This window comes from Suillus clintonianus (assembly GCF_016758775.1).
Source record: "Suillus clintonianus strain FC179 chromosome Unknown DEU56scaffold_7, whole genome shotgun sequence".
Classification (NCBI taxonomy): Eukaryota; Fungi; Basidiomycota; class Agaricomycetes; order Boletales; family Suillaceae; genus Suillus; species Suillus clintonianus.
This window is the reverse complement of record NW_024539231.1, coordinates 596,036-622,983: the sequence shown is the minus strand read 5'-3', so window position 1 is coordinate 622,983 and position 26,948 is coordinate 596,036. Positions and strand designations below refer to the sequence as shown.

Below are 26,948 nucleotides of genomic sequence, written 5' to 3'. Positions count from 1 at the left end.
TTGCTAGGATTTACACTTGCATCAAGTATCTTCCGTTACTCCCAGTCGTTCTTCTCCGATTTTCGGAATCATTCTAGGAGGTATCACGAATCTGACAACGTAGCACACAAGACGGTCACTGTCAGCATTGCGAATGAGTGCATGCATGGTGACAGACGATCTAAAAGTCGTTCAGCGATGTCTGTTGTAGGGAACAGCTTTGTGAATTGTATAAATATGGGACAGCATCCAATAAACTAAATAATATGCTCGTAAACAGCAAACCTAGCTTCCTTGAATGGCCTGTGGGCAACATCGAGAACAGGTAAGTATATATTTGAATTTGGCGGTTACAGACAAAAATTACGCCGCAGAACATTATCCCTTGATACGGCTCACAGTTTTTCTTTTGGTAGGGGTATTTCACCCATGATAGCATCGAGACACTCGTATTGAATCCAGTGTCCAATTCCAATTAAAACTCTGGCGTTCAACCTCGCCACGTCACAAGGGATATGCTCCAAGAAACAGACACCACCAAATGCCGGATCTGCTGCCAATATGGTGGTCTTCACGTGAGATGGGATGTGTTTTAATAGGCCACTGAAAGACCAAGGCCTGTTATGCTGTTCACAGCAACAGTAAAATTGTCAGCAATGCTTCCCTTTTCGACACCAGAAATATTACCTCAAATATCCGCTCGACAACAGTGCGATCACACATGTGGGCTCCTAGCGCTCTTAAAACGCTGTCACCTCGAGACCAAGCAGGATTCTCAGCCATGTGCTCGTCCGCAGTTCTAACATTCGTAACTTCCTTCCTAAACGATGCTTTAGGTATTTCGATTCGCTCCTCTGTAACCTCGACGGGGGGATCGAGGAGTATGACGGTGGTTTCTTTCGCCTTGGGCAAGAATGGCAAGAGCGATATAGTCACTAAGCCCCCAAGAGAATGACCTATAATCACGTCGTAGGACGTGTCCATGACAAAATATGGCCGGAGGTCCTCTGCAAGGGCGGACATGCTATAGTCGGTGCCCCGTCTCCATGCATGGCCAAGGAGATTCGGTGCGACGACAAAGAACCCTAGATAGCCTGTTAAAAGCAAAACATCATAATAATATTATAAAATTGACCTTCTGCTACTAATAGTTGAGCGATGCCCTCCCATGATTGTGAGGACATAGTCAATCCATGAATGAGCAGAGCCCGTCTAGAAGCGGTAGGGGAACCCCAGTTGGACGCTGAAATGGATGTGTACATAGTACTCGGACGACTCGGACGTGTTCAGAGATATTTGCGAGCGGTGAAGCTGGTGGGAATGAAAAGGGACTCAGTCTTCACTTAAATATTGAGGTGTGAATGAACTGAAAACGGGAAAAGCATGTATAAACTTTGGAAGGTGGTCATTGGATTATCCTTACTCTTCTGTGGAGATATTGTCTGGCTATTGAATTATCCTTACCTCTTTGTGGTGATGTTGACCTCGGGGGACGGCCCGGATTTGAACGTGTCGGGCAGCTACCAATATCGCCATTGCATCAACAGAGCACCATGACTGAGAGTAGATCGAATGAGGATGATTCATGACCCGTCTGAAATTTACCTAGCTAGATGTGAGAGTGAGGCATGTCGCCCAATAAGTAAATGACAGCGAAGAAACGTCCCCAGTCACACTAGACGAATACGACACCTTATCCAAATGCTCTGAGAAGAAAGTGTAATGGCAATATCAGCTGGGAAGTAGGAAGAGCAAAGGAAGAAGCGCTTTTAGCCTCGGGCAAAAAGAGAAACTCGACCTTGCAGTTACGAGTTCAATCGTGCGCTAACTTGACTCTTGAAGGCATAACGGCACAACCGTGCCAAAGTTAATCTATTTGCAATGCACTACAACGCGAAAACGGAAAACAATTACGACGTGTATTGCAGGCGCAAAAAACGAGAAGAATAACGAGTGAGGATGCGCGAACTATGCCAAATTTGCTGTTGATGGTAGGAGGAAGAAACGCACCTGAAAGTGTGGTACCGGAAAACTCCGGCAAGCTACGTTTAATACTCGGCATGGAAATATGTCGATCCCATTTAAATACCGTATCAAGCCCTATAGCGGAATCTGGCGACCTGACCAGGAGCTTTTTATGAAAGACGTGCTCGGAAGGATCATGCATGATCATCAGGGCCAAGCAGAAAGTATACCTTTTCAACAAAACCACCTGCCCTCAGACACAGGAATTCACGCCCCCTCACGCCTGATGCATCCTCCGTGTCAAATAGTACTCCAGTATTACTATTACTACTAGGTGAGTTTCAACTGACACTAAGGACTACGGTCGAAACTCAGGCTGACAGACTAGCTTATACAGTAGTATAGCACCACAATGATATCATTTATGTACTTAATGGAGAGTAGTCTTCATAAACACAGACAGGCTGTCACAGGCTGACTCTAATGTGTGTACCTGTGACTAGCTCCGGTCTGTATGACAATTTCTTGTGCTTGAATTCGCCGCTTACCAGGGCCATGACAGAGACCTTGGTGTCCTCGCTCGCTGATGGCTTGTAAAATCATGCTGCTGTTGCCGCACCCAGTGGGGCTTTTTGCGAGGATTGCAAGATCACTTACCTGGTGCGCTTCTGTATTCGTTCGACTGTTCTTTATGCTCGCATCCAATCATCTGGTGCACGATATCATGTCGCTGCCACCACCATCATCCAATATGATTCATAGGTCGTTGTCAACATCCAGTTCAAGTACACATCCATCGGTCCCGACGATATCCGGCTGGACATACTCAACCAAGTCTCACCGCACTGTGTTCTCTTATTGTTGACACCAAATGACATATCATATAGGGCACAATCAGGTTTCCTTTCGCTGGTGAGTTTTCTCATGATCACCGGTAACATCCTTCAATTGTAACAACTTTTTGGACATTCGGACACTGCGCTAGCATCGAACACCGGGTCGCGAGGCTCTGATGTAGGTACTCGCTTTCAACATACTATGTTTACCGTTACTAACACTCTCATAGCACCTTTGGATTGTGTTCGTAACACAACTCATTTGTACAATATTTGTAGCAGAGGATAATTACCTTTTTCATCCAATTAACTTCCGAAGTTCCACGACATTGTGATTTCACCATGAAATTGCACTCTAAGTAACTGTAAGGATGCTCGAGTAAATATCATGGACAGCTAGTGGTGGGCTGCCCACTTAGACTGATCAGACGATGTCAGGCCTGGTCCGAATAATAAACCCTGGCCAGGGTTCTATCTCAACTTTCAGGGCCATTGAAAATTGGCGATCCAACATCATGAGCCGTATCAGGCTATGTCAGGCGATTCTGATTTTTTTGAAAAATTGCAGCTGAAGGTGAGGTAAAAGATTGCCCATAAGCTTATTCCGCAGCGCCAGACTCTGAGCAGTGGCACGATGTTTCAGCTCTGCAGGGCGACGCAGATATTTGCTAGGATTTACACTTGCATCAAGTACCTTTCGTTACTCCCAGGTGTTCTTCTCCGATTTTCGGAATCGTTCTAGGAGGGGAGGTATCGCGAATATGACAACGTAGCACACAAGACAGTCACTGTCAGCATTGCGAATGAGTGCATGCATGACGACAGGCGTTTTGAAGGTCGTTCAGCGATGTCTGTTGTAAGAAACAGCTCTGTAAACTGTATAAAGATGGGACGGCATCCCATGGACTAAATAAAATACTACATTGTGCTCGTAAACAGCAAACTAGCTTCCTTGAATGGTCTGTGGGCAACATCGAGAACAGGTAAGTGTATATTTGAATTTGGCGGTTACAGATAAAAATTACGCCGCAAAGCTCTTACTTTACACAGCTCACAGTCTTGCTCTTGGTAGGGGTATTTCATCCATGATAACATCCAGACACTCGTATTGAATCCAGTGTCCAATTCCGATAAAGACTTTAGTGTTCAACCTTGCCACGTCACAAGGGACATGCTCCAAATGACAAACAGCACCAAATGCCGGATCTGATGCCAATATGGTGGTCTTCACGTGAGATGGGATGTGTTTCAATAGGCTACTGAAAGACCAAGGCTTGTTGTGCTGTTCACAACACCAGTAAAATTGTCAGCAATGCTTCCCTTTTCGACACCAGGAGTATTACCTCAAATATCCGCTCGACAACAGTGCGATCACACATGTGTGCTCCTAGCGCTCTTAACACACTGTCACCTCGAGACCAAGCAGGATTCTCGGCCATATGCTCATTGGCAGTTCTAACATTCGTAACTTCCTTCCCAAACCATTTTCTATGGATTTCGAATGTCTCCTCTGTAAGCTCGAGTGTGGGATCGAGAAGTATGACGGTGGTTTCTTTCGCCTTGGGTAAGAATGGCAAGAGCGATAAGGTCACTATGCCCCCAAGGGAATGACCCATAATCACGTCGTAGGACGTGTCCATGACGAAATATGGCCGGAGGTCCTCTGCAAGGGCGGACATGCTATAGTTGGTGCCCCGTCTCCATGCATGGCCAAGGAGATTCGGCGCGACGACAAAGAACCCTGGACAGCCTGTTAAAAACACAGCATCATAATACTATTACAAAATCTGACCTTTTGCTACTAATAGCTGAGCGATGCCCTCCCATGATTGCGAGGACATAGTCAATCCATGAATGAGCAGAGCCCGTCTGGAAGCGGTAGGGGAACCCCAGTGGGACGCTGAAATGGATGTGTGCATAGTACTCGGATGACTTGGACGTATTCAGGAAGACTTGAGAGCGGTAATCCGATGGGAACGAAGAGGTTAGGGACTCCGTCTTCACTTAAAATACTGAGGGTGTGAGTAAACCGAAAACGGGAAAAACGCGTAGGAAGAGTGGGTAGCCTAAGATGATTTTCACAGAAAGGGTCATAAGATGACTATGATTGAATCGTTCTGTGGAGATGCCGTCAATCAGACTGGGAGGACGGCCCGCATCTTAAAGTGTCGGGCAGCAACCAATGTTCAAGTTGCGACTGCATCGACAGAGCACTGGGAGCCGCAGATTGAAAACCGATGGACGCGTGGCCCAGTACGCAAATGTTATCGAAGAAACGTCCCACTGGAGGAATATGACTGATGATGTTCTGAAACAAAAGATGAAGAGGAAAGGAAGAAACGAAACCCTTTTAGCCTCGGGCAAAAGGAGAAACTCAACCTTGCGGTTAATTGCTCAGATCAAGCTGAGAGCTGAAAAATTGGCTATGCGACATTGAAGCGAGGGCAGCCCACGGAACGCCCTAGTAAAAGGCGAGGGCGTTGTCTGCTTGAGTTACCCTCTGTCGCTATACAAATAAGGAAATTTTAAGGTGGCGCTAACAGAAATTTGCATTTGCTTTGGTAGACGGGTTTTATTTCCATACCCATCTTGGGAATATCATACATTATCCCCTTACCACTGTTCGCCATAACACACTTGTCATCATGAGCGATGATGAATTGTCGCTGCTGGTATCGACAGGCTTGCAGACCTTCCTGACCTCAGGCAGAATCTCAACGCCGTTAACTTCAATGGATTTTCTTTTGGCTCTCATATCCTTCAGGCTCTCCACATCTGCCTCAGGCCTCGCCATGCCACGTCTAACTGATCTACCCCGTGTAGAAAAGGTGCTCGAGGCCCTCTCATCGAACTGGGATCATGGCTCCATCCTGCTGTCACACGAAGGCGGCGAGTTGCATATCACGGATGTCCATTTGGGAAATCATCGTGTGCTTGAGGCTATCAATCCTCGGAAGCGCAAGCGAGCACCCATAGACGAGGATGCAGACTCTGCTGCTGGTAATAATCCTGACGAGATCTCATCATCCAACGGAGAAAGTGATTCCTCCATCTCCATGAACACCCCCTTAGGAAGTTTAAGTAAAGCCTTGAAGGAGGTCTATGCAATCCTCCAGAAGAGCACAGCAAAGGGACGGTTACTTGCGGAACGCGTGCGTGTACTACTGATGTCCATGTGCTGTGTCATGTTGAGCATTCAGCGCTAGTTTCGATCTCCCAACGGTGGGTTCGAACCGATCTGCACCTACATTACCAAAGTAGACTGCGCCAAATCCCGCTCCGAAGCTGATCCTTCTAATCCTGCTACATTCTGCAATCTCCTGCACTTCCGCCCTCTCATTCGACCCCACACAGATCCCAGCCTTGGACATTGCTCCTACCTCAACACGTGCTACTCTGAGCCGACATACTCACAATCACCTTCAATTACTCCTTTCCCTCCCGGCACGGGAGCGCGTGTGTCATTACCGTCTGGTCTTGGCGCAGGAGGCAGGGGAAAGGAGAAAGCGCCATGTCGGTATCTGCATTTCGAGATTGATTGGGACGAGAAGGATGGACCCCTCGCTCCAATTGATGCATGGAGAACCCAGAGGTTAAAGAAACCTTTCAAGATTGAGCTGGGGATGGGCCCTGATGGAAGAGACATGCAAGTGGTAAGCACTATGGCTGCGTTTCGACATCCTTGATGGTGACGTTGTTCGGTCAGCTCCCCCCCCAGTGGATCAACTGTGACCTGCGTCGTTTTGACTACTCAGTGCTAGGAAAATTTCACGTCATTATGGCAGACCCTCCATGGGATATACACATGAGTGTGCGCGTCTCAATAGGACCATTTCATTGTACATGAGTCTGAGTGAATTCTTTTCAAATAGCTTCCGTATGGTACCATGACGGACGATGAAATGCGTGCCATGCCGATACCAACGCTCCAGGATGAAGGAATGCTCTTCCTTTGGGTCACTGGGCGTGCAATGGAAGTCGGTCGGGAGTGCCTCCGGGTATGGGGGTACACTCGTGTCGATGAAGTAGTTTGGGTTAAGACTAACCAGGTACATGCCTTATAAACCCTCTCAACTCTCCTATCTACTTACATCCAATAGCTCCAGCGGGTGATCCGCACCGGCCGAACAGGCCACTGGCTCAACCACACGAAGGAGCACATGCTTGTCGGTGTCAAAACGCGCACAGACGCTGCGGGGAACCTCACTTTCCCTTCCTGGGCGAACCGTGGACTCGACACTGACGTCATCGTGAGCGAGGTGCGCGAGACGAGTCGCAAACCAGATGAGGTGTATGGGCTGATCGAAAGAATGTGTCCTGGCGGGCGGAAGATTGAGATTTTTGGAAGAAAGCACAATACGCGGCCTGGGTGTGTGGCTGCGAACGATGACATGGGTTGTGGTGTACTGACAAAAATGCTCTGCAGGTGGCTAACGCTCGGAAATCAGTTGGGTCAGGACCAGATATATGAGGAGGATCTAGCAGCGCGGATCAAGGCGAGATATCCAGAACGTTTCATGACCGTGTCTAGTCAGGTTTTGCATCACTAGATAGTCTGCATTTTGCTCGATGGCAGCCTTCAATCTCGTCTCACTCACCTGAGGCCCCATTTTTGTGAGGTGGGTTATCTTCTGGGCAAGTTTTACCTTGCAAGGGGCACACTTCTCTACACTATGAACACAGATTGCTTCTGGTCATGCCATGTGCGCTTGTGTTTCGCGATATTTGCGCGATTCATGGTGCGTCTACCTTCCTGTACTTGACGCCCGATGCACACTTTGTAGCTTTCGTTTGCAACCGTCACAGTCAATCATACACTTGCTATTGATCATCCCCAAAACTGTGTTAAATTCCCGCTAGATAAGTTTACACACGAAAATGCAAACTCGGGACTTACTTGATGGGTCGGTTTTGCTCTCACTTCTCTGTCAACGCATGTCAAATCGTGGCGGCCTGAACCCCACATTCAGATGCGGATCACGCTCTGTTTCGCACCAGTAGGCATCTTTGATAGAGTGATAGGTATATTTACTGATTTAGAATCTAATCTTTAGTGCCTTATGACCCCTGTCAGATCTCCCTGACACCGTTTACACGGTCACTTCTTATACACTCATCATCCACGCCTCCCTTAGCTGGAATAAGCGCCGAACCTCTTCACCCTCCTCGAACACCTAAGCTATCTGAGTGTGCAAATGTCCAATTCAGCGTCCCAGTGGGGTTCTCCTACGGCTTCCAAGCGGGCTCTTCTCATTCATGGCATGACTATGTGCTCGAATTCATGGGAGGGCATCGCTCGACTATTGGTAGCAGAAGGTCAGGTTTACAATACTATGTTGATGATCTTTTTAACACGTTGGCCAGGTTTCTTCGTTGTAGCGCCGAACCTCCTTGGGCATGGATATAGACGGTGCACCAACTATAAGGTGTCCGAGTTTGCAGAAGACCTCCGACCATATTTCGCCATGAATACGTCCTACGACGTAATCATCGGACATTCTTTTGGAGGTCCAATCACCCTGTCGCTCTTGCCGTTCTTGCCCAAACCGAAAGAAACCACCGTCATACTCCTCGATCCCGCCCTCGAGCTTTCAGAGGAGCGTCTCAACTCTCAGATGAATGTGTTTTTACAATGGACGGCGAATGTCAGAAGCGCGGAAGAGCACATGATTGAGAATCCTACTTGGTCACGACGTGACTGCGTGTTAAGAACGCTGGGAGTCGCAATGTGTGATCTCAATACTGTCGGGGTTTTTCAGGTAATGTTGAACGTGTTGAAATGGGAGGCATCGCTGACATGTTCTGACTTTGCGTCGAACAGCGAAACAGCCCATGGTCTTTCAGCGGGATGTTCAAAAACATCCCGCCTAACGTCAAGATCACTGTGCTAGCATCGGATCCGAATCTTTTGGAACGCATCCCTAATGGTGTGGAGAGACTGACCGTCAGAGTCCTTACCGGCATCGGTCACTGGATACAATACGAGTGTCCGGATGTTATTATGGATGCAATTCCCCTACCAAGAGCAAAACTGTGAGCCGTGGAGAGTAGGAATGGCGTTCTACAGCGTATTTTTTCTACAAGTGTCACATCCAATCGTGTACTTGCTATTGATCTTTCTCCAGACTGTTGGAGACTCGGCATGTGGCAAGAGCATTAGAATATGCCTCACTTCAGCTCAACCCAGTGAACACTTGGAGAATGCCGTGATAGCTTTCACCACTTTTGCTGATCCATCCGATGATTCCAGCACCACCACCCCAAGGCCCATCAGCGCTCGGAGTTGTTCCCCATACGATGAGGCATGTGAGTTATCGTTTTTTCTTCTTGACTGGTAGGCAGTTCTAATATTAGCATGATTGTTCTCCCGAAGTAGTAGGACCTGAACGCTGAGACCAGACTGCTTGAGTCTCTTCACGAATCACCGTCAGTCAGTCTACATGTAACCCAACCGCAACCTGAACACAGTGCCTTCGACTAATACTAGTCCTTGGTTTAAATTCTCGATCCATCGCACGCGTCGCGCAAGCAATTATACATTGACCTGACTCCTGAGGGCGAAGTTGACTCAAAACCAGGGCTAACGACTTCAAACATAGCGGTCAAAACACAATTTGCTGTCACAAGTAGTGGTAGCACCATCCACGACCGCACTGAGGTCTCCGTTTCGCGGCAAGCCGCCAGAGTGCTTCACAAATAATTAGGTGCGAGAAGGTGCGCTAACGCGGAAGTCATGTGGTCAGGGCTGCCTCTAGAAAACTTTCTGTGGAGACCACTCTCGTAAGTATTAAGGCAAACATGACACGATCCCCGGACCGGGTTTGCTGGCAGACGCCTGAGCGGCGCAGACTGTTTTTCTTTCAGCAACTAGAGATTCGTGGCACCTCTCAACAGATGGATAAGTATAGTGATTTTCATTCTAGCCTTCAGTGTCTTATAGTTATTTCAGTCAGGATATGATATACGCCCTATAAAGATCCGCCATTTACTACGTGCCGCTTCCTGTTCTAGCTCCTCCCTCAACCTGTAAAGTCAGGATTGAGTTGCGAACCTCGTCATTCATACGTGCTCTCCTCGCGAGATTTTTACCACATCCAAGCCAATTTAGTATGTACTCGCCCAACTCAGCATCTCAGTGGGGTTCTCCCACTGCTTCCAGGCGAGCGCTGCTCATTCATGGTTTGACTGCGTCTTCGGATTCGTGGCAAGGCCTCGCTCAGCTATTAGAAGCAGAAGGTCAGGGTTTTCTATCGTGGTGATGCTGTGTTTTTAACAGGCTACCCAGGGTTCTTTGTCGTCGCGCCGAATCTCCTTGGCCATGCATGGAGACGGGGCACCGACTATAGCATGTCCGCCCTTGCAGAGGACCTCCGGCCATATTTCGTCATGGACACCTTCTACGACGTGATTATAGGCCACTCTCTTGGAGGCACGGTGACCTTGTCGCTCTTGCCATTCTTGCCCAACACAAAAGAAACCACCGTTATACTCCTCGATCCCCCGCTCGAGGTTACAGAGGAGGATTCTCAAATTCACATGCAACTTGTTAAAGATGAGATCATGAATGCCAAAACTCCCGAAGAGCATATGGCTGAGAATCCTACTTGGTCACGACGTGTCTGCATATTGAGAGCGCTGGGAATCTCCATGTGCGATCGCACTGCTGCCGAAGGAATCTTCTTGGTAACTTTTCGAAATTTCAACAGTGGAAATGACAAACCTTGCTGACAATGGAAAACAGCATAACAGGCCAATGTCTTTTAGTGGGCTGCTCAAAAACATTCCCATTAACGTGAAGATCACTTTGCTGCTAGCAGATCCGAAATTCGGCGCGGTTTGTTTCTTGGAGCACATCCCTCAAGGCATCGAGAGATTGAATGTCAGAGTTCTTCCGGGCATCGGTCACATCATTCAATACGAGCATCCGGATGCTATCATGGATGCAATCCCCGGGCCGCTACCAAGAGCAAAGCTATGAATCGTGCGAAGGAGAAGTGGGTATTTACTGCGGTAGTTTGTCTGCAACTGCATTGTGTGTTTCAGGTGTCACGCTCAGAGAAAGACAATAGCTTTTCATACATCATGTTTATATTTTGTTTTCGAATTGCGCTCGTCGCTCGCCAAGTGCAAGTTTCCCACTGCAGTGACATGAAAGCCGCCGAAGTATTAAAATTAAGCTCCTATTGATATTGCTTGCGAGTGGGCCACGGAGCTCTGGAACACAGAAACCTGGCAGATGACGGCGAGGAAATCCAATATGTCTTACAGCATAGTTTATGTCCATACTAAGTGTTAACGTTGAGCGCTGAGTCGAGGTACCCATAAAAACTGCGCTCGGTATCTGAATTGCTCCTATTAGAGCCAACTTACCTCAAGTCCTTGATCAATCTCACCATGGCCACTGTCCCGTCTGCAAGTCAGTGGGGATTCCCTACTGCAAGCAAGAGAGCACTCCTCATACATGGCTTAAATTCGTCTTCGCACACGTTCCACCGTGTTGCATCGGCTCTGGCGGCCAAAGGCGGGTCTTCTTCGCTCATGCCTTTTGACAGCGCTAATATATCAACAACATTGTAGGATACTTGGTCGTTGCTCCAAACCTTCTTGGACATGCTCTCAGGAAGCCTGGAGCTGATTTTCTAGTCCAGACATTGGCAGACGACCTCTTGCCCTACCTTCAGGCTGCTGAGTATGATATCGTCATTGGCCACTCAATGGGCGCGCTCGCGGTATTATCGCTTCTCAAGTACCTGCCAAAAACTAGGCCTACTTCGGTGGTTCTCATCGATCCATCTGTGGAGGTGACCGCAGAGCAGATGGTGGATCGGAGGGTTAACTTTGCTAGCGATGTCATAAATAACCCCACCGCAGAAGATTATATGGCATTGAATCCTCTATGGACGAGAGACGATGCCGTTTGGAAAGTGTTGGGGACCCATATTGGCAGAGACACCAACTCTGATGATCACATCGACGTCAGTGTTTGCGAGCTTGAGTGGCGTTCCAGAATCAACGGTGCTGATGGTTTTCTACAGGGCAATGTGCCATGGTCATTTTCGCATTTGTTCGCCGACAGGCCTGCTGCTGCCGCATTGACGGTTCTGATCGCAGATCCGCGATTTTGTGGTGCTTTGAAGCTGGAGGCTGTTGCGAAATTCAAGGACATTAGAACAGTGATTGTTCCGAATGCCTCGCACTGGATACAGTATGAATTCCCGGAAGTGATTGTTGAAGAGGCACTAAGGAATATCAAAGAGTAAGATGATGGGCAGTAAAGACTTGCATGATCCCAATACGATGTGTAGAAATGTACAAACTGGAATGGAAATCAGCTTTAGTCAACGAAAACCTCTACATCTTCATCCCATCCAAATGTCTCTGTTGCAATTCCAAGCTGTCGGAGCATCGTACCCATGGTGTTCCGTACTTGCTCTTCATCTTCTGAGAGGGTCTTGTTGGAGTAGCCTTCGTCCAAGGGATTCTCTGTAGCAGTATTCATCTCGTTCTCCGGATAGCCTTCGCGTTTGATGCCAGGGGAGTCCCAACCCCAATTTGAGTCCCGCGCCATATTGCCCTTGCTTGCGCCTCCAACCCAACCCCCGTCCCCCTTGTTCGCAGCATCTTTCACCGAATCCCAAAGCTCATACGCGACTTCCCTCCCTGCCTCTGTCCATTTCTTGATTAGCCCGACGAGTGTCTTTTCCTCATCATTCTCTTTCACTTTGACCGCGCGTTTAAGAAGTTGTAATTTGCGTTCTAGGGACTGGACTGTAGGCGTAAGTTGAATGGACAATCCTCTTCCGGACGATGCTGAAGCAGAGGAGCTTAACGGAGATTTGAATTGTGACGCCGCTTTGAGAGTGCGAACTCTAGTCTTAGCTGGTGTAACGAACGGGGCTGCGTGGGCATGCTGTGGATGAGGTTTCTGAGGTGTGATAGGCATTTTTGGAGCTGGTGGTGGTGCCAGAAGAACCGACAAAGGACTCTTAAACTTGGAAAGATCCTCTGATGGAACATCTTCATCGTTGCTCGGCATCAAAGGTGAACGAAATGGAGCAATGAGTTTCTTGAACTGCTGCTTCTGAGACGCCAAGGTAGCGCGCTTTGGAGCTGGTGGCAGATACACTTGGTCATCGTGTGTTTTCTGCAAGCATGATCGATTAAATGACAGGGCGTCGTCAACAAATGATAACATTCTAATTACCACGCGTTTGGTCGACCGTGTCTCTTCCAGGCTTGGTGGTACGTCCTTGGCATGCAGGAGAAGGGCACTGATCTAAACAAGCATTTTAAGTCGGCAGAATTGGTTGAGCACTCTGCTATACCTCTTCTTCCGGCCAGGGTCGCTTTTGCGGCAACGGGCTGACTTCCTTCTTGTCGTAAGCGCTCTCGTTCGTTTTTGGGATTCCCCCCTGAATGGAGAGTTCGTCGGGCTCATGCTATAATCCAAGCAATTTATTGTAAGCGGGTTTCCGAAGAAAACATCACAAACCGTTTCTCGCTGTTGATATGCGTCAGTGTCATCGCGATTGTTATAAGCCTCTTCCAAGGTATATGGGTGAACTCCATCCGGAGAATTGGTCAGATCCTGATCGTCTGGTTCTGTTGTTTTAACCTTGGACTTGTCAGCAAATACACAACGAGAAGCACGGCGCATATACCCTGTCTTCAGCTTTGTAATCATCTCCAATTTCATCGAGAGACGACTGAGACGATGCGAGCGGGGACGAAGAAAAAATCTGGGGAGGGCTGGAGCTGGGAGGCAAAGAAGACGACCGTGCGTTATCCAGTGAGGAGTTCGATAGTGCTTCTTCAACTACTTCAGATGACTGAAAGCGAGGTAATTGAGCTGTCATGCTACTGGATTTGCGACGAATGATCTGTAGGTCGCTTGTGTCGGTCAATTCAACATGGGGGATACCTCTCCGCGAGATAAAAGGAGAGAGTGATGCATCGAGGGTCTGCATATGGTGTTAGATTGCTCCACATTGCAACAAAGTATGTACGCCTACTTCATCTCTTTGTGGTGTTCCTTCGTTTGTAGTAATTCCGGACATTTCTGCTGAACATGTATTCGTCGTGGATTCTGCAATGTGAATGGGAGAAGACGATCCTAGGTCAGTGAAGTCAATGCACTCTTCAGTGGTATTGATAGAGATAAATTACCTGCATCACGTTCAGGACCCTCCAAGTCACTGAATGGTGGTAGTGGAGGAGAGAGGTCAGGAGGTAGCTGCGATGCAAGTGATTCTTCACCCGGCTGTGCATATATGCGCACAAATATGCACAAATCAGTAATACGTCAGGCGGGAATATACTGTAGACTTGCCTGATGGTTCTCCAAAGGTGACTGGTCCTCCGCGCATGATGGGTCGATAGGGACCTGTGTGTATGCGCATGGCGTCGGGCTAATTTCATCATGGGAATCCTTGGATGGGAGAGCATCAGTACTAAGATCTGTCGTTGGTTGTTCAGCAGTTGTCTCCATATCTGAATGAATGAAAATATGTAGTTTTATGAAAATGAGCACTGGTGCTTATTGAGTGAAATGGCGAAGAGATCCAAGGACGCGTCTCATCATCAAGACCACGAGAGTGATCACGTGCTCATAAAGTAGCCAGCTATATTTGGTCGCAAGCTTGCACAAAATATTGAAGACAAGTGCAATTGTCGAGCAATATTAAAGGTCTTTCAACAAACACGGAGAGGACTACTTTCGCACAGAGCGGACACGTGGATCGCCCCGTTCTGAGCGTTTTCGTAGCTTTTCTTGCCTTTTGCTGACCGTTTCCTTCTCGCCACCCTCTTCAGCAGGACTCGCACCACTAGACCAACCGAGCATCGGTCCAATAAAGTTACTCCACAACTTGTAACCGGCGTACAATGGGATCTGGTAAAGCAAGATCAGTTTAATTATATGATGAGGCTACGCAGATACTTACAACGAGGTAGAACCACCAGACCCAATCACCAAGGGCCCCACTGCCGATCTGACACGCCCCTGGACATAGACTATGTGTTCAGCCGACCAGTTAGAGCGGCGTTGACTCACATGTAACATAAAGTATATCAAAACACCATTCTGTTACTCCCGGTTGATTAAGGTCTTCTCCGGGAGAGATGAGTGCTCCAGTTGTCGGGTCTCGTCTTGGGGTGCCCATCCTTTCAAGATAACGTGAAAGAAATAAAGCAGGCAGATATGTCACGACATAAATTGCCAGCGAGCCTTTAGATGGAGGAAGAGAGTTTCGCCGAAATAGAAGACGAAAGACTGCAGAGAGGAGAGTGGGGATGAACATTCCGAGCCTCAAATTTCGGAGAGCCTGTTCATTCTGTTGCGCTAAAGAAAGTTATACCTATTCAAAGAGCACACTGAGTTGTATGATGAAATCGTACCAATTCGCTTGGCTGCACCGTGAGCCATGGGTGATGGGTGGTGGATAGTTTGCAAGCCCAATTTGTGCACGCGTCCCTAAAATTAGCTCCCGTACAGACAACCTTATTCTACATAAGTTGTCAATTTCGCCAGCTTAAGCTCATGATGTCGCAGACCAACTGCACGGATGCAGTGAGAGAGGCCGTCCAGGCTAATAAGGACCACCAACACGCCTTGAAAGTATACACCGAAAGACTCGAGGCAGAGCTCCAAACTGTCGACAAACTCCTGGTGCGTCTTATTCTGTATATTTCGCACTTAGTTTCAATGATAGCTTCCAGGAAACTGCTGATGCTGATCTGGACGGCGAGCCAGACATCAATGTTGGAGGCTGCATCCACATCCCAGGCTCCGTCAAGGCATCTGGACTCTTGACACCGAGTGAATTGCTTTCAGAGGTGAGAAAGTGCCTGTCTGCTTTTCTACTGCTGAAGCTCTCTTCCAGGACTCTCCGTTCTTCGAAGAGGCTGCGCGACGCAGTCGATATCTAAGCTTGACAGAGGTTCATCCCAGTGCGTTATCCAAACTATCACGCTATTCATCCCCCTAACTCGTAGCTAAAGTGACCAAAAAGGATCTTGAAACTCTGAAAGAAGCTGTGAGGACCGAAAACTATCGCATGCACGCTCTGGATGCTCAACGAAGGTCCGTTTCGCTCTATATATGATATAATCTTGCCAATCATGCCAAATTCTCCTTCAGAGGCAATCCTGTTTTTGCGAGTTTGAGTGATCAACCATCAAACTATCTCGAGCTGAATAAGGAGGGCCTTGATTGGGATCGCATCGCAGAGAAGGTACATTTAGAAATCCATAATCACAACTGCGTGTTAACATGCTTGCACCAGGTCTCTTCAGCATCCATGTATACGCGTACAGCAAGAGAGTGTGAGATACGCTGGCTGGGTGATCAGCATCCATGTTTCAATCATGGTCCTTGGACACAAGATGAAATCACCAAACTCAAAGGATTCGTTGCCGAATACGGGTGTGAACAAGTGGACTGGGAGGCCCTAGTGGACAAACTCGGGGTATGTCGGCTTTTCTAATTAACAAAAATTTAACGACGATCTATACTTGACAGACCCACCGAACGCCGCTGGACTGCATGATACACGGCACAACGCGAAAAATTCATTTGTGGACACCGGAGTCCGACGAGCGCATGTTGGAAGCTGTTTCTACTTTCGGTCACGATAACTGGTCTGTAGGTATGTGTCTTGCGACATTACGCGATTGTGTTCATGTTCATCAAATATACTGTACAGTCGCCTGTCATGTCTCAGAAGATGCTACTCCTAGCCAATGTCAGAACCGCTATCAACGCACTCTCGACCCTTCTCTGAAGCACAAAGCATGGTCCGATGAGGAGGACTCACTCCTACGTCTCGCAGTCCAAGCGCACGGTACTTCCTGGGTGGATGTCGCGACCGCCATACCAGGTCGTCATAATGATCAGTGTCGTGATAGATGGAACGATGTCCTTAACCCTGCAATAACCAAAGGGAAGTGGACCAAAGAAGAAGACCAAGATCTTTTGGCCATAGTTCAGCAACTGGGTACTTCGAGCTGGAAGGATATCAGCAATCGACTGGGCAGCGGGCGCACTGACAGCATGGTAACATTAAGCGCTTCTGAGGCGCATGTCTCTGACTTTTTGCTTCAGTGTCGAAATAGGTATAATAATCTCCAACAGCCAAAAATTTCGAAGTCAACCAAGACGCAATCTCAGACAGCAACCTTCAGCGTAATCGCTCAACCCTCTATGGACGTGGTCGCAGAGTCATCTCGAGCAGCGTCTCGAAAGAGAAAAGCATTCACTCCTGTTGATGAGTCCACCGACATGAATGAATTCGTGCCCATCGAGGAGTCAAGTTCTGCGCTACAGCCCAGATCCCCAAGTATACATGTGACCACGCGGACCGCTGATTCGGCTATAATGTTCCTTGATCCGATCATCAGCGTCAATCCTGAAACTCACAAGAAACGCACTCGAGAAGTTCTAGGGATGTCTAAGAGCAAAAAACCGGAAAAAATGATGAAGTCAAAGGCAAAGGATCCTGATGCTAGTGCCACCGCCAAGAACACTCACAACCCATCTATCTCTACCAACAAGGGGGGGCGGAAGAAAAAGGCTCATGTAGAACCCGCATCCGAAGAAATGCCAGTCAAGAAGGCTCCCCGTCCTAGAGCTCGACCCGTTCGCGGAAACAAGAACGCTGCGCCTGGTACCATGGTTTTGGATTTGGGGGCTCCTTCTGTTCCAGGTACGTACTCATGATACCATGTTGTTCTTATGTCTTGACTCTCTTCAACGCGCCAGCGGGGAACAATAACGGGGCTAGTGATCAAGGTGGGCCAAGCGCTATAAATCCTGGAGGCCCGGGACTCGTAGTCCAGTGCTGTCATGTCAGTGAATTAGGCTTAAGACCGCCGTCGCCGAATCGAATGGGATAAGTACTCCTGAACGCTAACGTTTCATAACGCTTTCGTTCAAAAATTCTTGTGAGCCTGAAATGGTAGATTGTGTCACAATACACGCATATAAGGTACAACCGTGAAATTGTATGATACGGTTCATTCCTTGACACTCCGTGTTCGCGTGTCCCTATCAATATCTTGCTCCTGGTCAATCCGCTAATATCACAAACGCTATCTACTAGCACCCAAGGCCTCTCATCAGTACAAAGGCGGGGACATTACGAGACTGCTAGCGCGATGTCCTTTGTAACTATAACGAAGGGTCAGCATAATTCTCGCCAACTTCGTACTTCAATGACTGACCCTGGATACTTTGCATCTATGCACTGCCGGCAATCATCCCAGTTTCGAGTGCAATCCCTGCACATGGGAGATGAGCAGGTTTTGCATGAGTACTCCGCCTCGGTCCATCTACACCGATGGCAGTAGCAGTGACCACAGCTCGAGCACCTCGATACGCGGGGCACGCAGCCATCGCAGATATGGCGGCGGCATATCCCGCACTTCTCGGTGAACCGCGGACATGGGAGTAGAAGTTGTTTCGTATCATCTTCAGGCTCCTCTTCAATGCAGTCATCGCATAGTCTTGTGCTGCTGCAAACCGTACAGCTTTGGATGTATGCACACCAGTCCTGGCAATACACGACTTTGCAGCTTGGGCATTCAACGAACGGCGTCCCGGATGAGTCGGATGAGCATAGCCCACATAGCCACGTCCGTGAACATGCGCAGGAACGCCCTCCTGGTGCACAGTCTGAGCAGACCATGTCTCGGAAGCGATTCCGATTACGGGACCAGCAGTAAACATTGCCACACCGGCGCCACGCTGAAGCATGGCCCTGGCGAACGCATTCTCGACAAGGAGCGATCCTTGGAGGATGCTCGTGGCTGATCGACTGATGGTCGTCCTCCGTATCTGGGTCTCTGATAGGATCAATGATTTCAAATGCTGTGTGGTTAGGTCTGGGAGTCCACTGAGCGTCGCCTTCAGGCCGTCCAACACACCAGCTCAATGACTCCATGCAATACCACTGAGAGCATATTGGACACTGGCCAGTTTGAGGTGTCGCACAGGAAACGCAGAGGAACTCTCGGTCGTGGTAAGAGCAGCCTACGACGGAGACTATGGAAGATGCCTTGCAGCTTGCATTCTCGCACGCGTGTACACCGCAGACACGACATCGGATAAGGTTGTGGGAACACAATGGGCACGTAGTAGTGGGGGCATCACGTTCCAGCACCTCTGGATCTACAAGGTCCAACTCCACGAGACGCTGCAAGAAAACCTAAAGGACATGTGATTATCATGGAGACTGCAGGAATCTACTAGCGAGTACCACGAGTATCGACTTACGATTGCGTTCTTTATGCGACGTTCCTGTTCTTGCTTCCTCTTATTCTCATGCTCCTGCCTTCGTGACTCTTCATCCTTCTTCCACTCGTTAACTTGTTCGGTTACGAAATTCTTCAATTCGTTTTGCACGCCCTCGTCTGCGGGTAAGGGGAAGTCCGGGATGCCCTCGGAGCCCTGGGTGACATCCCTTACCATCATATTATTCAGATCGACTGAAAAACATATAGTCTTCTGGCGTGAGAAGGGATCGAGCCTGGAAAGATGAAGACCGGAATGTTCCAGGGCACCAGTAGTAGCATTTAATATAGCAAGGAAGGACGAGTGCGAGGGTAGCATCTCATCCGGAGTTTCCACGCCGTCTACGCTATCGCGACTGGCGAGAGCTCTTGCAATCTCCACGATTTTAGGATAAATTGTGTGGTCAGCTCCAACATGGCGGAACTGCATAGTGTTCAGTTTATGGATTGTGATGTTGATGACCGGAGGTGGCATGTTGGTGGTCAGAAGGATTGAGAGCGTATTTTAAATCATACACAATGACATTGGGTGCTAATACTGGGCTTCACGCCAACTTCACGCGCACGTCATGGAGAACCCTTAACCTAACGTCATTGAGTAACATTGGGTCAATCAAGGACCAGGCCTGTCCAACTTGAGACAGGGTCATAGCGATGTTGAAATGGAGATCATTCAATTGGCACAAACATGACGATGTGACGCCCAATGCAAGGCCTAAGTATACACGAAATTAAATGGTTAACCTGAAACTTTCCACCGTTTCCGTGGGTACGTGGAGGCTTCCCAGTTTACGATATGACCAAGCAATTCGCCGTCTTCTTGTCCGAGATTATCCTCCGTAGCCGTAAGCAGATTCTTCAGAGACTCCTGAACCAGCCCTGCAGTTTTGAGTTTTCTTTCGAGTGAGGGAAGCGCGGCTTTTTTAGGGGGAGAGGCCTTTGAGGAACAAGTTCAGTCAATACATCTGAAGACACGATGATGGACGTACTGGTGTTCTGAGATACGTATGCTTTGGTGGCAATGCAGGGAAATGGGTTGGAAGCTGGCGTAGAGTCCCTGGCACGGCGGGCGGCATATTCTCGTCATCTGAAGGAAGGAGTTCGGGTGACTGCGATCGTGAAGGCGGCAGTTCGAAAATTGGTTCGGCTGGTTCAGCTAGATGTACGGTCAAATATTCAAGTCGGCATGGCTTGACATTCCATACCAGAAACTTTCATATATTCTGCAGCGACTGCGCGTAGATCCTTTGTTTTCAGATCTCGCTCTTCGCAAGCCACTAGCATATCCTTTGCTATCGGTATTGCGCGATTGGCAAGGTTAGCGTACTGGTGGGCGCGTTCAAATAGTTCCTGAATGACTGCTCTCTGAGATGTGAGCTCAATAACGGACAGAATGAAAGACTGCGTACAGACTACGACTTCTATCTCTAATCTCTTCAACGCGGGGGGTTCGATCGAATCATATTCCGAGGTCTGCAGCTGGGCAAGGATGAGCCGTTGCACCTCTTTGGATGCTATTTCTGGAGAGATAGCTGGTATGATCTCAGCGACTGCCACGCTTGGCAGACGTGGAGGCTGAACATGAAATTGATAAGTCGAGGCCACTGCTTGTGGCGGCGGCGGGAATCGAGGGGGATAATGCGCCGCCGTTGGCTGAAGCAACTGGGGAGGTCCTGAACCAGTTGCATATACGATGGGATAAGGCTGCTGATAAGTTCCATAGCTTTGCTGATATGGAACGAAATTTGACATGGTAGTAGCGTGTTGGAAGACTAGCTAGATTGGTCATGCTCGCCGTCCTAACTATTTCCCTCATAGCCGCATGATGATCTTTGTCTTATATGCCGTGCGGCACCATCGGATAGCTGATAGCTAAGCATCGTGCGCTTGCGCAAGCTCTCTTCTTCACATGTTTGGCCTACTGAGTTTTCTTATTTCTTTTTTCAAAATGGGCGATGTAGCCGCCGTAGCTTCTCCGAGTGTGTCAGACTCCAGTAAGGATTCTGCGGGGCTTGATGTTCCAGACGAATCTTTCCGCACGAGTAGGCCAGATATCGTTGGGCCCGACGTTCCAGACGTCCCATTCCCAATTAAATTGTCTGGTCCCGTGCAGCATGGATTCGGCAGAGGGAGCAAAGACCTCGGATGTCCAACTGGTATGTTTCCAAACTCAATCTTGGTCGAGCTGAATTGACGGTGTGAACTACAGCGAATCTTCCTGATGACTCCCTCCCACCCATGATCAATGCTGCAAAGACAGGAGTCTACTACGGCTACGCTCAGGTTACCCCTTCTGAGGGAACACCGTCATCATTATCTAACCAAGACGTATGCGTTTTGCCTATGGTCATGAGCTTTGGGTGGAATCCTTTTTACAAAAATGAGCGCATGACTGCGGTAAGTCTTCTTCTGCCACTTTGAACTATCCTAAATCATAACGCGCAGGAGATTCACATAATGCACGAGTTTAAGACCGACTTTTATGGATATAATATGAAGGCTTTGGTATTGGGATATATCCGTCCGGAACTGCATTACACTTCACGAGGTGGGGTTGTCTTTGGACCGCTTTCACCCACACTGACGAGTTCCTATTCATAGAAGCACTTATAGAGGACATAGAGTTCGACAAGAAAGTCGCGTTCAAGTCACTGGCAAGGCCAGCGTACGAGAAATACGCATCGGACCCATTCTTCACGGTCTAGGCGACTGATTGAGTCACTAGACCTTGCGCTACGAATAGCACACAACACTAGCGCAGCACGAGGTATTTAGAGCGTTTTACGGTAAATAGTTGTACCATGGCTGTAACAAATAGAAATTTTGTCAGTGGGCGCTGATATGTGTTGCACTGTAGAGCGAGAATCAATTATATTACCATTGGCTAGATACGGTGGAGATCCTTGTCGACAAGCACTCCCTGCCTGTAATAATGGTCAGTGGGTTGCGGATCTGAGCAGACTTGTACAACTCTGCTTGGGAGTGCGCGTGCCGCGAATGACGATAATCAATTCAGCGGATACATCACAATGAGAACTGGAAACAGCACAATACTATAGTCGTCTTGCTTTCTTTGCCCTTGTCCCTCCAATCTTTATAGGTGTCCTGTCCTCAACTACCACCACTGACGACCGGATATTATCCCCCTCAGAAGTCATGAACGCCTTTTGTACCGCTTCCCTCCCCCACCCGAACCCTTTAAACTTCAGCGCAAGCGTGACAGGCGACACACCACCATCTTTGAAGTTCGGACTAGTTATTTCCTCCTCGATGCGCTTGAAAGCACGCACGGCGCATTGATACCCTGCTTCATAGCTGCTTTTATTCGCTCCTTTGAAACCGCACGAACCACTCGTCCACCATCCATTCTTGACGAGCTTGCCGGACGGATAGGTGAAGACGACGCGGCAATTGTTGTGTGTAGTGTATACGTGAACGTGGTAAGGTTTTGGACGTTCCACGACGTCCCTCTTTGGTTCCCTCTGCATCATTGCAGTCATCGGGTTGTAGTATGTATTTGGGCCCATTGGAGGCCCATCTAATGGAGGAGCAGCCGAGTCTCCGCCTCCCCACATGTCATCGACGAGACTGGTCCCGAAGGAGACAGGTCTTGAGAAAACTGCATTTTCATGCAGGCGAGCACGATGAAGGGATTGCCGTGCAGCGTTGAGCACTGATGGCCTCAGTTGAGCGAGTGAGACCATGTCTAATGCTTGAGTTGAGCAAACGCAGGAATTATTGCAAGACGTGTCTGAGGACCGTGGGAAAGCAAAGTCCGTTGCATTTTCGGATTGCACCGGGTCTGAAACCTTCTCATTCAACTAGCTGCTCTCAAAAAACCATGGCTGTAAGTCGAATGCATAGTCAAATCAATGATACAACGCTAACTGGGGTTCCTTCTAGCTCGCCAACGCGTTCTACAACACATTCGTCAGGCGCAACAGTACGTGACCCGATCCTCTCCAGGGCTCATGGTTATGCACAACTCGATTGACCACGTCAAACCTCCAGGCGTCTTCGTCACTTCCATTTTCGCAGGAGCCTTTGCGTTCAACGTAGGCTTTGACGTCGCTGTGACCAGTTTCTGGGACCGTTGGAACCAGGGGGTAAGTAACTGACATGTATCTAACGCCGCCCGACTCCTGACTCCGCTGTTGATTTAGAAACAATGGAAAGACATTCGCTCAAGATACATCCAGGAGGAATCGGACTCATAGTTTCGTCCCGGTTGACCAGCGGCATGCATGCATAATGATCATATTCCCCAATTAGACTTCTTCCTGGAATTGACTTGTCGGTGTGTGCTAGAACGTTGAGAACCATGTCTCATTGGGTGATTTAACCGTGAAAATTCGGGGCTGTTGATGCGCTGATTAGCTCTGCGTATCTGCTTGCATTTTTCCATACAGACGGCACTCTGGCGACTTGGCACGAAGAGCCACCGTCTGCTAATCAAACATCTGGCCAAGATCTCTACTCCTTCCTGAACTTTACTTTTGGGAGCGTGCTAGAACGAGAAGTGCATATTTTGGTTTGATTTCATCGTGAAAAGTTCGGTGCTGTTGATGCCCTCAGCACCATATATTCATCCACCGATAGTACAAACAGGCTGGGCCATTACAATGAGTTCTATTGGCAAACACGATGAAGTAGGATTCAATATCTACGTGTTTGAATATGTGGAGTATGCGAGTGTATACCTCGAAACGTGGCGCTACATGAATGCAAATGAGGGTGAGGTACAGTGCTAGAATACGACGCTGAATTGTAAGTGCAAATGAGCATTGGTCTACCGATGATGATGATGGAAAAGAGACACAGTCAGACAAACAGAAGGCAGTCGAATGGAAACATACAACGCGATAGATACCGCATCGGCTTAAAAAAAGGTGTCACGGGAGGGAGGAGAGAGAAGGGATAGTATCAAGTAGAGAGCATGCCGGGGTCTTCGTCATGCTCTAAACGGCCGAAGATTTCATCAAAGATCTCTTTGCCATCAGCGGATAGAGGAGGAAGCTGATTGGTGTCAGCAGACGGATCATCCCGCGAAGCCTTGATCCTGCGGATACGTTCTTCGTTCCAGATGTTCTCAAGGGTCTCCGTAAGGCTCTTCAATCCGAACAGAAACCCACGATCAGGCTCTTCGGGAAAATGAGGGGGAAACCGAGCATATATCAGCCCTGTTTCTACATCCACTTCAGCTTGGTAACCCTTAGAGCTCGACACCTGATGGACGATATCGCGATCTGCTGGCGGGGGATAGGGAAGCCAGTCACGCCCAGTAGTTGTATGCGCGAAATCGACGATGCGAACGTTGACTTCGCCACGCTTTCGCTTCCCGCTGGAGCGCTTGCCAACTGGGCCAACAAGCAGATCTTCGCTATGGGTACGGCGCAGTAAGGGTCGTTCGTCACTAGTGCTAGACCGCGTACGAGACCGCTCCAACGATTCTCCGCGCTTACTGCGGGATGAAGGATGCTCAAGGGCGCACGTTCGGAATGCTTCTTGCGCCTCTCGATCTCCATCATAGATAAGGAGGAGACTGCAGCCATAGAACCTGAAGCCCTTCAAACGATTGATGATCCTAGCGAGAGCATAGAGCTTCTGAAGAAGAATGGGAATCTGCCAGACGAGGAGGCGTTCACCATCTTGCAAGAAGGACGCCAAGACCGATCCAAACTCCTCAGCTGTTACGTCTCGGCCCCTGTACTTGTCTTGGGTCACGTAGGCTTGAGTGGCGATGTTCCACACCTTAGATGTAAAACAGTTTAGTTGACTCTGTACTTCTCACCCATCTATGTACTGACCTGCATACCGCAGACCCGGACACCTAGGGGCCTGCTCGTCGTGCGGTCACACTTCTTCCGTTGACTCTTCTTCTTAGCAAGCGTCGCATCCATCCCATACTGCCGTGTTCCCATCTTCAGGTCAAGAACGCACGAGCGCTTTAATCGACCAGTTAGATCCTCCATGCAAATGAAATGATTTTGGCGCGTGATCGAGTCATCAAAGTTGAATGTAGACGGAGGTTTACTGGAAACTGGTGTTACAGGGGTAGAAAAATCGAGAGATCGTGACCGACTCCGATGTCTTGTGAGGGAGGGAGGGAGGTCGGATTGGTTCTGATCTTCAAGCGTAACGGAATCCCTATCGCTGGTACTTTCTTGCGCATACATCGAGTCCATAGCAGACTCGCTCTGGACACGCGGAAGCACTGAGGGGAACTGGAGAATCCCTTCCTCTCCTTTCAGCCTCTCCGCTTGTCCCACAGGGTACTTCCGACGATGCGAACGAGCGCGTCGAGCGGAAGAAATTGGACGACCTTCGTGATCCGCCATCTCGCCCTCATCCTCTGTCTTCGTAGACCACTTCGTGCGATTTCGGCGCTGGAACCTGCGGAGAATGGTGTTAAAGACGTGATCCTTGAGTTTCGTGTTGACCATCGTTAACCCTGTTCCCCCGAACCAACTAGGGGTTCCCTGCTGCTGCCCAATCACCGACTCGGAATGGAAAGGACGCAAGGACTGCGGGGGAGTCCCCTCCGGCACTAACATGCGATGAGCTGAATGGGAGTCCGCAGTTAGTGACGTCGGAAGGACGCCTGAAGAGCATTCTGGTGAGTTGGAAGGCGGCGGCGGCTCCCCCTCCTGAAGAAGGATGGTGGCCTGACGCGAGAGAGGGCTGCACTTCACCGAAGAGGACTCTGGTCGCGCAAGGTCAGGTGTTGACGCTATCATACCGCGCACGGACTGGAGATGTCTGGGAGCATCAGGAAATTTATGATAAGACGGTGGGTAAGAGTACGACACGGGACGATCGTGTTTCGGCCCGTCAAGATGGAGAACCCATTCAGGAATAATGTGACGGTTACGGTCAAGCACTACTTCGGGCATTTCATCAGATGTTTCATGGCTCGACATATCATCCTCTTCCAGAAACTGGGTGGGGCACGATGGCGACCCCTGAGTGTGATGAGGAGGGTAGGTATTAGATGTGCGAAAGTCAGGACGAGGTGGGTGGGCGGAACGGGGATGAGGAGTATGCGCATCAGGTACATTCAAGCTGGTGGATGGTAACGAGGCTTTGGCTACGCGCCGGTAAGTGACGAGCATCACGCCGAGATAACGTGGAATGAATCCAAGTAATGGGGGTGCTTCTCGCTCAACAGCTTCATAAAACTGATTCTCTCTCGAAACCAGAGGCTATATAAGATGTCATAAGAAACGGATCCCGACAGAACATCGCCAGGCATACCTTGCACACAGCGCGCTTGGTAAATCTATAGATCGCGCTGTGGCCACCGACTTGATTGTGGAAAGGACGTAAAGGGATGTGTGGAAGACTCTCATCTGATGCACCAAATGTCATATCCAGGTGGCTTTCGTTCCAGGCAATTGAAGCCGACTGTGCCCGGCTATGCATCAGCTTTGACCTGTTGGAAAAAAGACGAGCACTCGACGACAAGTACTTCGTAGATATTAATCCTCGTGCTGTCGGTCGTTGTGAGCTGTGGTCCGGAGTGACTTGCACAGCTAGTTGGTCGGGAGCAGAGTTTTTGAAGAATGATGAATGACGATATGGACGAGACACGTGCTTTGTCGACTTGTTGGAATGATGACTAAGCCAACAGGTCTAAGCACCGATGCACCTGTTACAACTTATTTCAGCACGAAATGCGGATAATTCATCCAGCGACCAGCATCTTACCTTGTAGGAATGAAAGAAGAACTTTCAAACGTCAGAACGGACTTTTCTACTCAGCGCAATCACATGCGGTGCCACGGGTCCTATCGCACGTTCGCTGGCAAACGTACTTCTCCAAATCCTACAAAACCACCTGATCCTCACCAAATGAAATCGTAGCCTGGACCAAACCGAGTA

At 48.9% G+C, this 26,948-nt stretch overlaps 16 protein-coding genes across 16 annotated transcripts; 8 read left to right on the top strand and 8 right to left on the bottom strand.

Annotated features, from left to right (window-relative positions):
- Nucleotides 1-189: 189 nt before the first annotated feature.
- Nucleotides 190-1,337, bottom strand: DEU56DRAFT_520356 (Alpha/Beta hydrolase protein). Its single transcript, XM_041346612.1, has 3 exons — nt 1,115-1,337; nt 667-1,064; nt 190-605 (listed from the first exon to the last, which is right to left on the bottom strand). Exons 1-3 carry the CDS (start codon nt 1,239-1,241, stop codon nt 375-377), a joined length of 756 nt encoding a protein of 251 aa, XP_041213523.1. The 5' UTR covers nt 1,242-1,337; the 3' UTR covers nt 190-374.
- A 977-nt stretch (nt 1,338-2,314) lies between these two features.
- Nucleotides 2,315-2,867, top strand: DEU56DRAFT_520341 (uncharacterized protein). Its single transcript, XM_041346611.1, has 2 exons — nt 2,315-2,452; nt 2,507-2,867. The coding sequence occupies exon 2, from the start codon at nt 2,531-2,533 to the stop codon at nt 2,807-2,809; it is 279 nt and encodes a 92-aa protein (XP_041213522.1). The 5' UTR covers nt 2,315-2,452; nt 2,507-2,530; the 3' UTR covers nt 2,810-2,867.
- A 932-nt stretch (nt 2,868-3,799) lies between these two features.
- DEU56DRAFT_520311 (Alpha/Beta hydrolase protein) lies at nt 3,800-4,830 on the bottom strand. The gene is made up of 3 exons (XM_041346610.1): nt 4,573-4,830; nt 4,124-4,521; nt 3,800-4,062 (listed from the first exon to the last, which is right to left on the bottom strand). The coding sequence occupies exons 1-3, from the start codon at nt 4,697-4,699 to the stop codon at nt 3,832-3,834; spliced, it is 756 nt and encodes a 251-aa protein (XP_041213521.1). The 5' UTR covers nt 4,700-4,830; the 3' UTR covers nt 3,800-3,831.
- A 542-nt stretch (nt 4,831-5,372) lies between these two features.
- On the top strand, nt 5,373-7,637 carry DEU56DRAFT_849882 (MT-A70-domain-containing protein). Its single transcript, XM_041355170.1, has 6 exons — nt 5,373-5,932; nt 5,987-6,433; nt 6,487-6,591; nt 6,653-6,829; nt 6,881-7,149; nt 7,207-7,637. Exons 1-6 carry the CDS (start codon nt 5,426-5,428, stop codon nt 7,328-7,330), a joined length of 1,629 nt encoding a protein of 542 aa, XP_041213520.1. The 5' UTR covers nt 5,373-5,425; the 3' UTR covers nt 7,331-7,637.
- A 79-nt stretch (nt 7,638-7,716) lies between these two features.
- Nucleotides 7,717-8,869, top strand: DEU56DRAFT_520293 (Alpha/Beta hydrolase protein). Its single transcript, XM_041346609.1, has 4 exons — nt 7,717-7,777; nt 7,835-8,096; nt 8,145-8,539; nt 8,602-8,869. Exons 2-4 carry the CDS (start codon nt 7,976-7,978, stop codon nt 8,815-8,817), a joined length of 732 nt encoding a protein of 243 aa, XP_041213519.1. The 5' UTR covers nt 7,717-7,777; nt 7,835-7,975; the 3' UTR covers nt 8,818-8,869.
- A 1,020-nt stretch (nt 8,870-9,889) lies between these two features.
- Nucleotides 9,890-10,902, top strand: DEU56DRAFT_879668 (Alpha/Beta hydrolase protein; the record flags this gene model as incomplete). Its single annotated transcript, XM_041356067.1, has 3 exons — nt 9,890-10,016; nt 10,066-10,463; nt 10,522-10,902. 3 exons carry the CDS (start codon nt 9,890-9,892, stop codon nt 10,756-10,758), a joined length of 762 nt encoding a protein of 253 aa, XP_041213518.1. The 3' UTR covers nt 10,759-10,902.
- A 190-nt stretch (nt 10,903-11,092) lies between these two features.
- On the top strand, nt 11,093-12,077 carry DEU56DRAFT_520277 (Alpha/Beta hydrolase protein). The gene is made up of 3 exons (XM_041346607.1): nt 11,093-11,301; nt 11,358-11,755; nt 11,816-12,077. The coding sequence occupies exons 1-3, from the start codon at nt 11,175-11,177 to the stop codon at nt 12,038-12,040; spliced, it is 750 nt and encodes a 249-aa protein (XP_041213517.1). The 5' UTR covers nt 11,093-11,174; the 3' UTR covers nt 12,041-12,077.
- DEU56DRAFT_520285 (uncharacterized protein) lies at nt 12,078-13,649 on the bottom strand. Its single transcript, XM_041346608.1, has 5 exons — nt 13,442-13,649; nt 13,273-13,395; nt 13,106-13,219; nt 12,985-13,056; nt 12,078-12,924 (listed from the first exon to the last, which is right to left on the bottom strand). Exons 1-5 carry the CDS (start codon nt 13,634-13,636, stop codon nt 12,115-12,117), a joined length of 1,314 nt encoding a protein of 437 aa, XP_041213516.1. The 5' UTR covers nt 13,637-13,649; the 3' UTR covers nt 12,078-12,114.
- Nucleotides 13,650-14,371: 722 nt separating this feature from the next.
- On the bottom strand, nt 14,372-15,239 carry DEU56DRAFT_776683 (uncharacterized protein). The gene is made up of 4 exons (XM_041351727.1): nt 15,177-15,239; nt 14,833-15,120; nt 14,723-14,781; nt 14,372-14,670 (listed from the first exon to the last, which is right to left on the bottom strand). Exons 1-4 carry the CDS (start codon nt 15,202-15,204, stop codon nt 14,491-14,493), a joined length of 555 nt encoding a protein of 184 aa, XP_041213515.1. The 5' UTR covers nt 15,205-15,239; the 3' UTR covers nt 14,372-14,490.
- A 5-nt stretch (nt 15,240-15,244) lies between these two features.
- Nucleotides 15,245-17,816, top strand: DEU56DRAFT_520255 (uncharacterized protein). The gene is made up of 9 exons (XM_041346606.1): nt 15,245-15,447; nt 15,498-15,614; nt 15,662-15,728; nt 15,780-15,861; nt 15,919-16,012; nt 16,064-16,246; nt 16,300-16,426; nt 16,484-17,482; nt 17,539-17,816. Exons 1-9 carry the CDS (start codon nt 15,319-15,321, stop codon nt 17,670-17,672), a joined length of 1,932 nt encoding a protein of 643 aa, XP_041213514.1. The 5' UTR covers nt 15,245-15,318; the 3' UTR covers nt 17,673-17,816.
- A 199-nt stretch (nt 17,817-18,015) lies between these two features.
- Nucleotides 18,016-19,542, bottom strand: DEU56DRAFT_752160 (uncharacterized protein; the record flags this gene model as incomplete). Its single annotated transcript, XM_041349614.1, has 3 exons — nt 18,016-18,592; nt 18,702-18,982; nt 19,051-19,542. The coding sequence occupies 3 exons, from the start codon at nt 19,540-19,542 to the stop codon at nt 18,016-18,018; spliced, it is 1,350 nt and encodes a 449-aa protein (XP_041213513.1).
- Nucleotides 19,543-19,712: 170 nt separating this feature from the next.
- Nucleotides 19,713-20,868, bottom strand: DEU56DRAFT_776672 (uncharacterized protein). Its single transcript, XM_041351726.1, has 4 exons — nt 20,477-20,868; nt 20,273-20,425; nt 20,057-20,223; nt 19,713-20,004 (listed from the first exon to the last, which is right to left on the bottom strand). Exons 1-4 carry the CDS (start codon nt 20,817-20,819, stop codon nt 19,807-19,809), a joined length of 861 nt encoding a protein of 286 aa, XP_041213512.1. The 5' UTR covers nt 20,820-20,868; the 3' UTR covers nt 19,713-19,806.
- DEU56DRAFT_776667 (riboflavin kinase) lies at nt 20,869-21,946 on the top strand. Its single transcript, XM_041351725.1, has 4 exons — nt 20,869-21,223; nt 21,277-21,464; nt 21,513-21,615; nt 21,669-21,946. Exons 1-4 carry the CDS (start codon nt 20,977-20,979, stop codon nt 21,770-21,772), a joined length of 642 nt encoding a protein of 213 aa, XP_041213511.1. The 5' UTR covers nt 20,869-20,976; the 3' UTR covers nt 21,773-21,946.
- DEU56DRAFT_776665 (uncharacterized protein) lies at nt 21,947-22,828 on the bottom strand. Its single transcript, XM_041351724.1, has one exon. The coding sequence runs from the start codon at nt 22,769-22,771 to the stop codon at nt 22,121-22,123; it is 651 nt and encodes a 216-aa protein (XP_041213510.1). The 5' UTR covers nt 22,772-22,828; the 3' UTR covers nt 21,947-22,120.
- An 80-nt stretch (nt 22,829-22,908) lies between these two features.
- On the top strand, nt 22,909-23,284 carry DEU56DRAFT_908057 (ubiquinol-cytochrome C reductase UQCRX/QCR9-like protein; the record flags this gene model as incomplete). Its single annotated transcript, XM_041356957.1, has 4 exons — nt 22,909-22,914; nt 22,971-23,010; nt 23,079-23,173; nt 23,231-23,284. The coding sequence occupies 4 exons, from the start codon at nt 22,909-22,911 to the stop codon at nt 23,282-23,284; spliced, it is 195 nt and encodes a 64-aa protein (XP_041213509.1).
- A 706-nt stretch (nt 23,285-23,990) lies between these two features.
- On the bottom strand, nt 23,991-26,435 carry DEU56DRAFT_908056 (SAICAR synthase-like protein; the record flags this gene model as incomplete). Its single annotated transcript, XM_041356956.1, has 3 exons — nt 23,991-24,818; nt 24,875-26,269; nt 26,322-26,435. 3 exons carry the CDS (start codon nt 26,433-26,435, stop codon nt 23,991-23,993), a joined length of 2,337 nt encoding a protein of 778 aa, XP_041213508.1.
- Between the last annotated feature and the right edge of the window lie 513 nt (nt 26,436-26,948).

What these genes read in the sequence shown, in the direction of transcription:
- DEU56DRAFT_520356 (XM_041346612.1), bottom strand. Translation starts at nt 1,241, where the DNA reads ATGTACACATCCATTTCAGCGTCCAACTGGGGTTCCCCTACCGCTTCT. An exon ending in TCAACTATTAGTAGCAGAAG is followed by an intron (nt 1,065 to 1,114) that starts GTCAATTTTATA and finishes CAGGCTATCTAG; the next exon opens with GGTTCTTTGTCGTCGCACCG. An exon ending in TTGTCGAGCGGATATTTGAG is followed by an intron (nt 606 to 666) that starts GTAATATTTCTG and finishes TGCTGTGAACAG; the next exon opens with CATAACAGGCCTTGGTCTTT.
- DEU56DRAFT_520341 (XM_041346611.1), top strand. Translation starts at nt 2,531, where the DNA reads ATGGCTTGTAAAATCATGCTGCTGTTGCCGCACCCAGTGGGGCTTTTT.
- DEU56DRAFT_520311 (XM_041346610.1), bottom strand. Translation starts at nt 4,699, where the DNA reads ATGCACACATCCATTTCAGCGTCCCACTGGGGTTCCCCTACCGCTTCC. An exon ending in TCAGCTATTAGTAGCAAAAG is followed by an intron (nt 4,522 to 4,572) that starts GTCAGATTTTGT and finishes CAGGCTGTCCAG; the next exon opens with GGTTCTTTGTCGTCGCGCCG. An exon ending in TTGTCGAGCGGATATTTGAG is followed by an intron (nt 4,063 to 4,123) that starts GTAATACTCCTG and finishes TGTTGTGAACAG; the next exon opens with CACAACAAGCCTTGGTCTTT.
- DEU56DRAFT_849882 (XM_041355170.1), top strand. Translation starts at nt 5,426, where the DNA reads ATGAGCGATGATGAATTGTCGCTGCTGGTATCGACAGGCTTGCAGACC. An exon ending in ATGGAAGAGACATGCAAGTG is followed by an intron (nt 6,434 to 6,486) that starts GTAAGCACTATG and finishes TTGTTCGGTCAG; the next exon opens with CTCCCCCCCCAGTGGATCAA. An exon ending in AAGCACAATACGCGGCCTGG is followed by an intron (nt 7,150 to 7,206) that starts GTGTGTGGCTGC and finishes AATGCTCTGCAG; the next exon opens with GTGGCTAACGCTCGGAAATC.
- DEU56DRAFT_520293 (XM_041346609.1), top strand. Translation starts at nt 7,976, where the DNA reads ATGTCCAATTCAGCGTCCCAGTGGGGTTCTCCTACGGCTTCCAAGCGG. An exon ending in TCGACTATTGGTAGCAGAAG is followed by an intron (nt 8,097 to 8,144) that starts GTCAGGTTTACA and finishes CACGTTGGCCAG; the next exon opens with GTTTCTTCGTTGTAGCGCCG. An exon ending in ATACTGTCGGGGTTTTTCAG is followed by an intron (nt 8,540 to 8,601) that starts GTAATGTTGAAC and finishes TGCGTCGAACAG; the next exon opens with CGAAACAGCCCATGGTCTTT.
- DEU56DRAFT_520277 (XM_041346607.1), top strand. Translation starts at nt 11,175, where the DNA reads ATGGCCACTGTCCCGTCTGCAAGTCAGTGGGGATTCCCTACTGCAAGC. An exon ending in ATCGGCTCTGGCGGCCAAAG is followed by an intron (nt 11,302 to 11,357) that starts GCGGGTCTTCTT and finishes ACAACATTGTAG; the next exon opens with GATACTTGGTCGTTGCTCCA. An exon ending in ACTCTGATGATCACATCGAC is followed by an intron (nt 11,756 to 11,815) that starts GTCAGTGTTTGC and finishes GGTTTTCTACAG; the next exon opens with GGCAATGTGCCATGGTCATT.
- DEU56DRAFT_520285 (XM_041346608.1), bottom strand. Translation starts at nt 13,636, where the DNA reads ATGACAGCTCAATTACCTCGCTTTCAGTCATCTGAAGTAGTTGAAGAA. An exon ending in CATATCAACAGCGAGAAACG is followed by an intron (nt 13,220 to 13,272) that starts GTTTGTGATGTT and finishes CTTGGATTATAG; the next exon opens with CATGAGCCCGACGAACTCTC. An exon ending in CACGGTCGACCAAACGCGTG is followed by an intron (nt 12,925 to 12,984) that starts GTAATTAGAATG and finishes TCATGCTTGCAG; the next exon opens with AAAACACACGATGACCAAGT.
- DEU56DRAFT_776683 (XM_041351727.1), bottom strand. Translation starts at nt 15,204, where the DNA reads ATGGCTCACGGTGCAGCCAAGCGAATTG. An exon ending in TGATATACTTTATGTTACAT is followed by an intron (nt 14,782 to 14,832) that starts GTGAGTCAACGC and finishes GTCTATGTCCAG; the next exon opens with GGGCGTGTCAGATCGGCAGT. An exon ending in TCTGGTGGTTCTACCTCGTT is followed by an intron (nt 14,671 to 14,722) that starts GTAAGTATCTGC and finishes TTGCTTTACCAG; the next exon opens with ATCCCATTGTACGCCGGTTA.
- DEU56DRAFT_520255 (XM_041346606.1), top strand. Translation starts at nt 15,319, where the DNA reads ATGATGTCGCAGACCAACTGCACGGATGCAGTGAGAGAGGCCGTCCAG. An exon ending in AAACTGTCGACAAACTCCTG is followed by an intron (nt 15,448 to 15,497) that starts GTGCGTCTTATT and finishes GATAGCTTCCAG; the next exon opens with GAAACTGCTGATGCTGATCT. An exon ending in GCTCTGGATGCTCAACGAAG is followed by an intron (nt 15,862 to 15,918) that starts GTCCGTTTCGCT and finishes ATTCTCCTTCAG; the next exon opens with AGGCAATCCTGTTTTTGCGA.
- DEU56DRAFT_776672 (XM_041351726.1), bottom strand. Translation starts at nt 20,819, where the DNA reads ATGTCAAATTTCGTTCCATATCAGCAAAGCTATGGAACTTATCAGCAG. An exon ending in AGAGATAGAAGTCGTAGTCT is followed by an intron (nt 20,426 to 20,476) that starts GTACGCAGTCTT and finishes CTCAGAGAGCAG; the next exon opens with TCATTCAGGAACTATTTGAA. An exon ending in AGAATATATGAAAGTTTCTG is followed by an intron (nt 20,224 to 20,272) that starts GTATGGAATGTC and finishes CCGTACATCTAG; the next exon opens with CTGAACCAGCCGAACCAATT.
- DEU56DRAFT_776667 (XM_041351725.1), top strand. Translation starts at nt 20,977, where the DNA reads ATGTTTGGCCTACTGAGTTTTCTTATTTCTTTTTTCAAAATGGGCGAT. An exon ending in AAAATGAGCGCATGACTGCG is followed by an intron (nt 21,465 to 21,512) that starts GTAAGTCTTCTT and finishes CATAACGCGCAG; the next exon opens with GAGATTCACATAATGCACGA. An exon ending in ACTGCATTACACTTCACGAG is followed by an intron (nt 21,616 to 21,668) that starts GTGGGGTTGTCT and finishes TCCTATTCATAG; the next exon opens with AAGCACTTATAGAGGACATA.
- DEU56DRAFT_776665 (XM_041351724.1), bottom strand. Translation starts at nt 22,771, where the DNA reads ATGGTCTCACTCGCTCAACTGAGGCCATCAGTGCTCAACGCTGCACGG.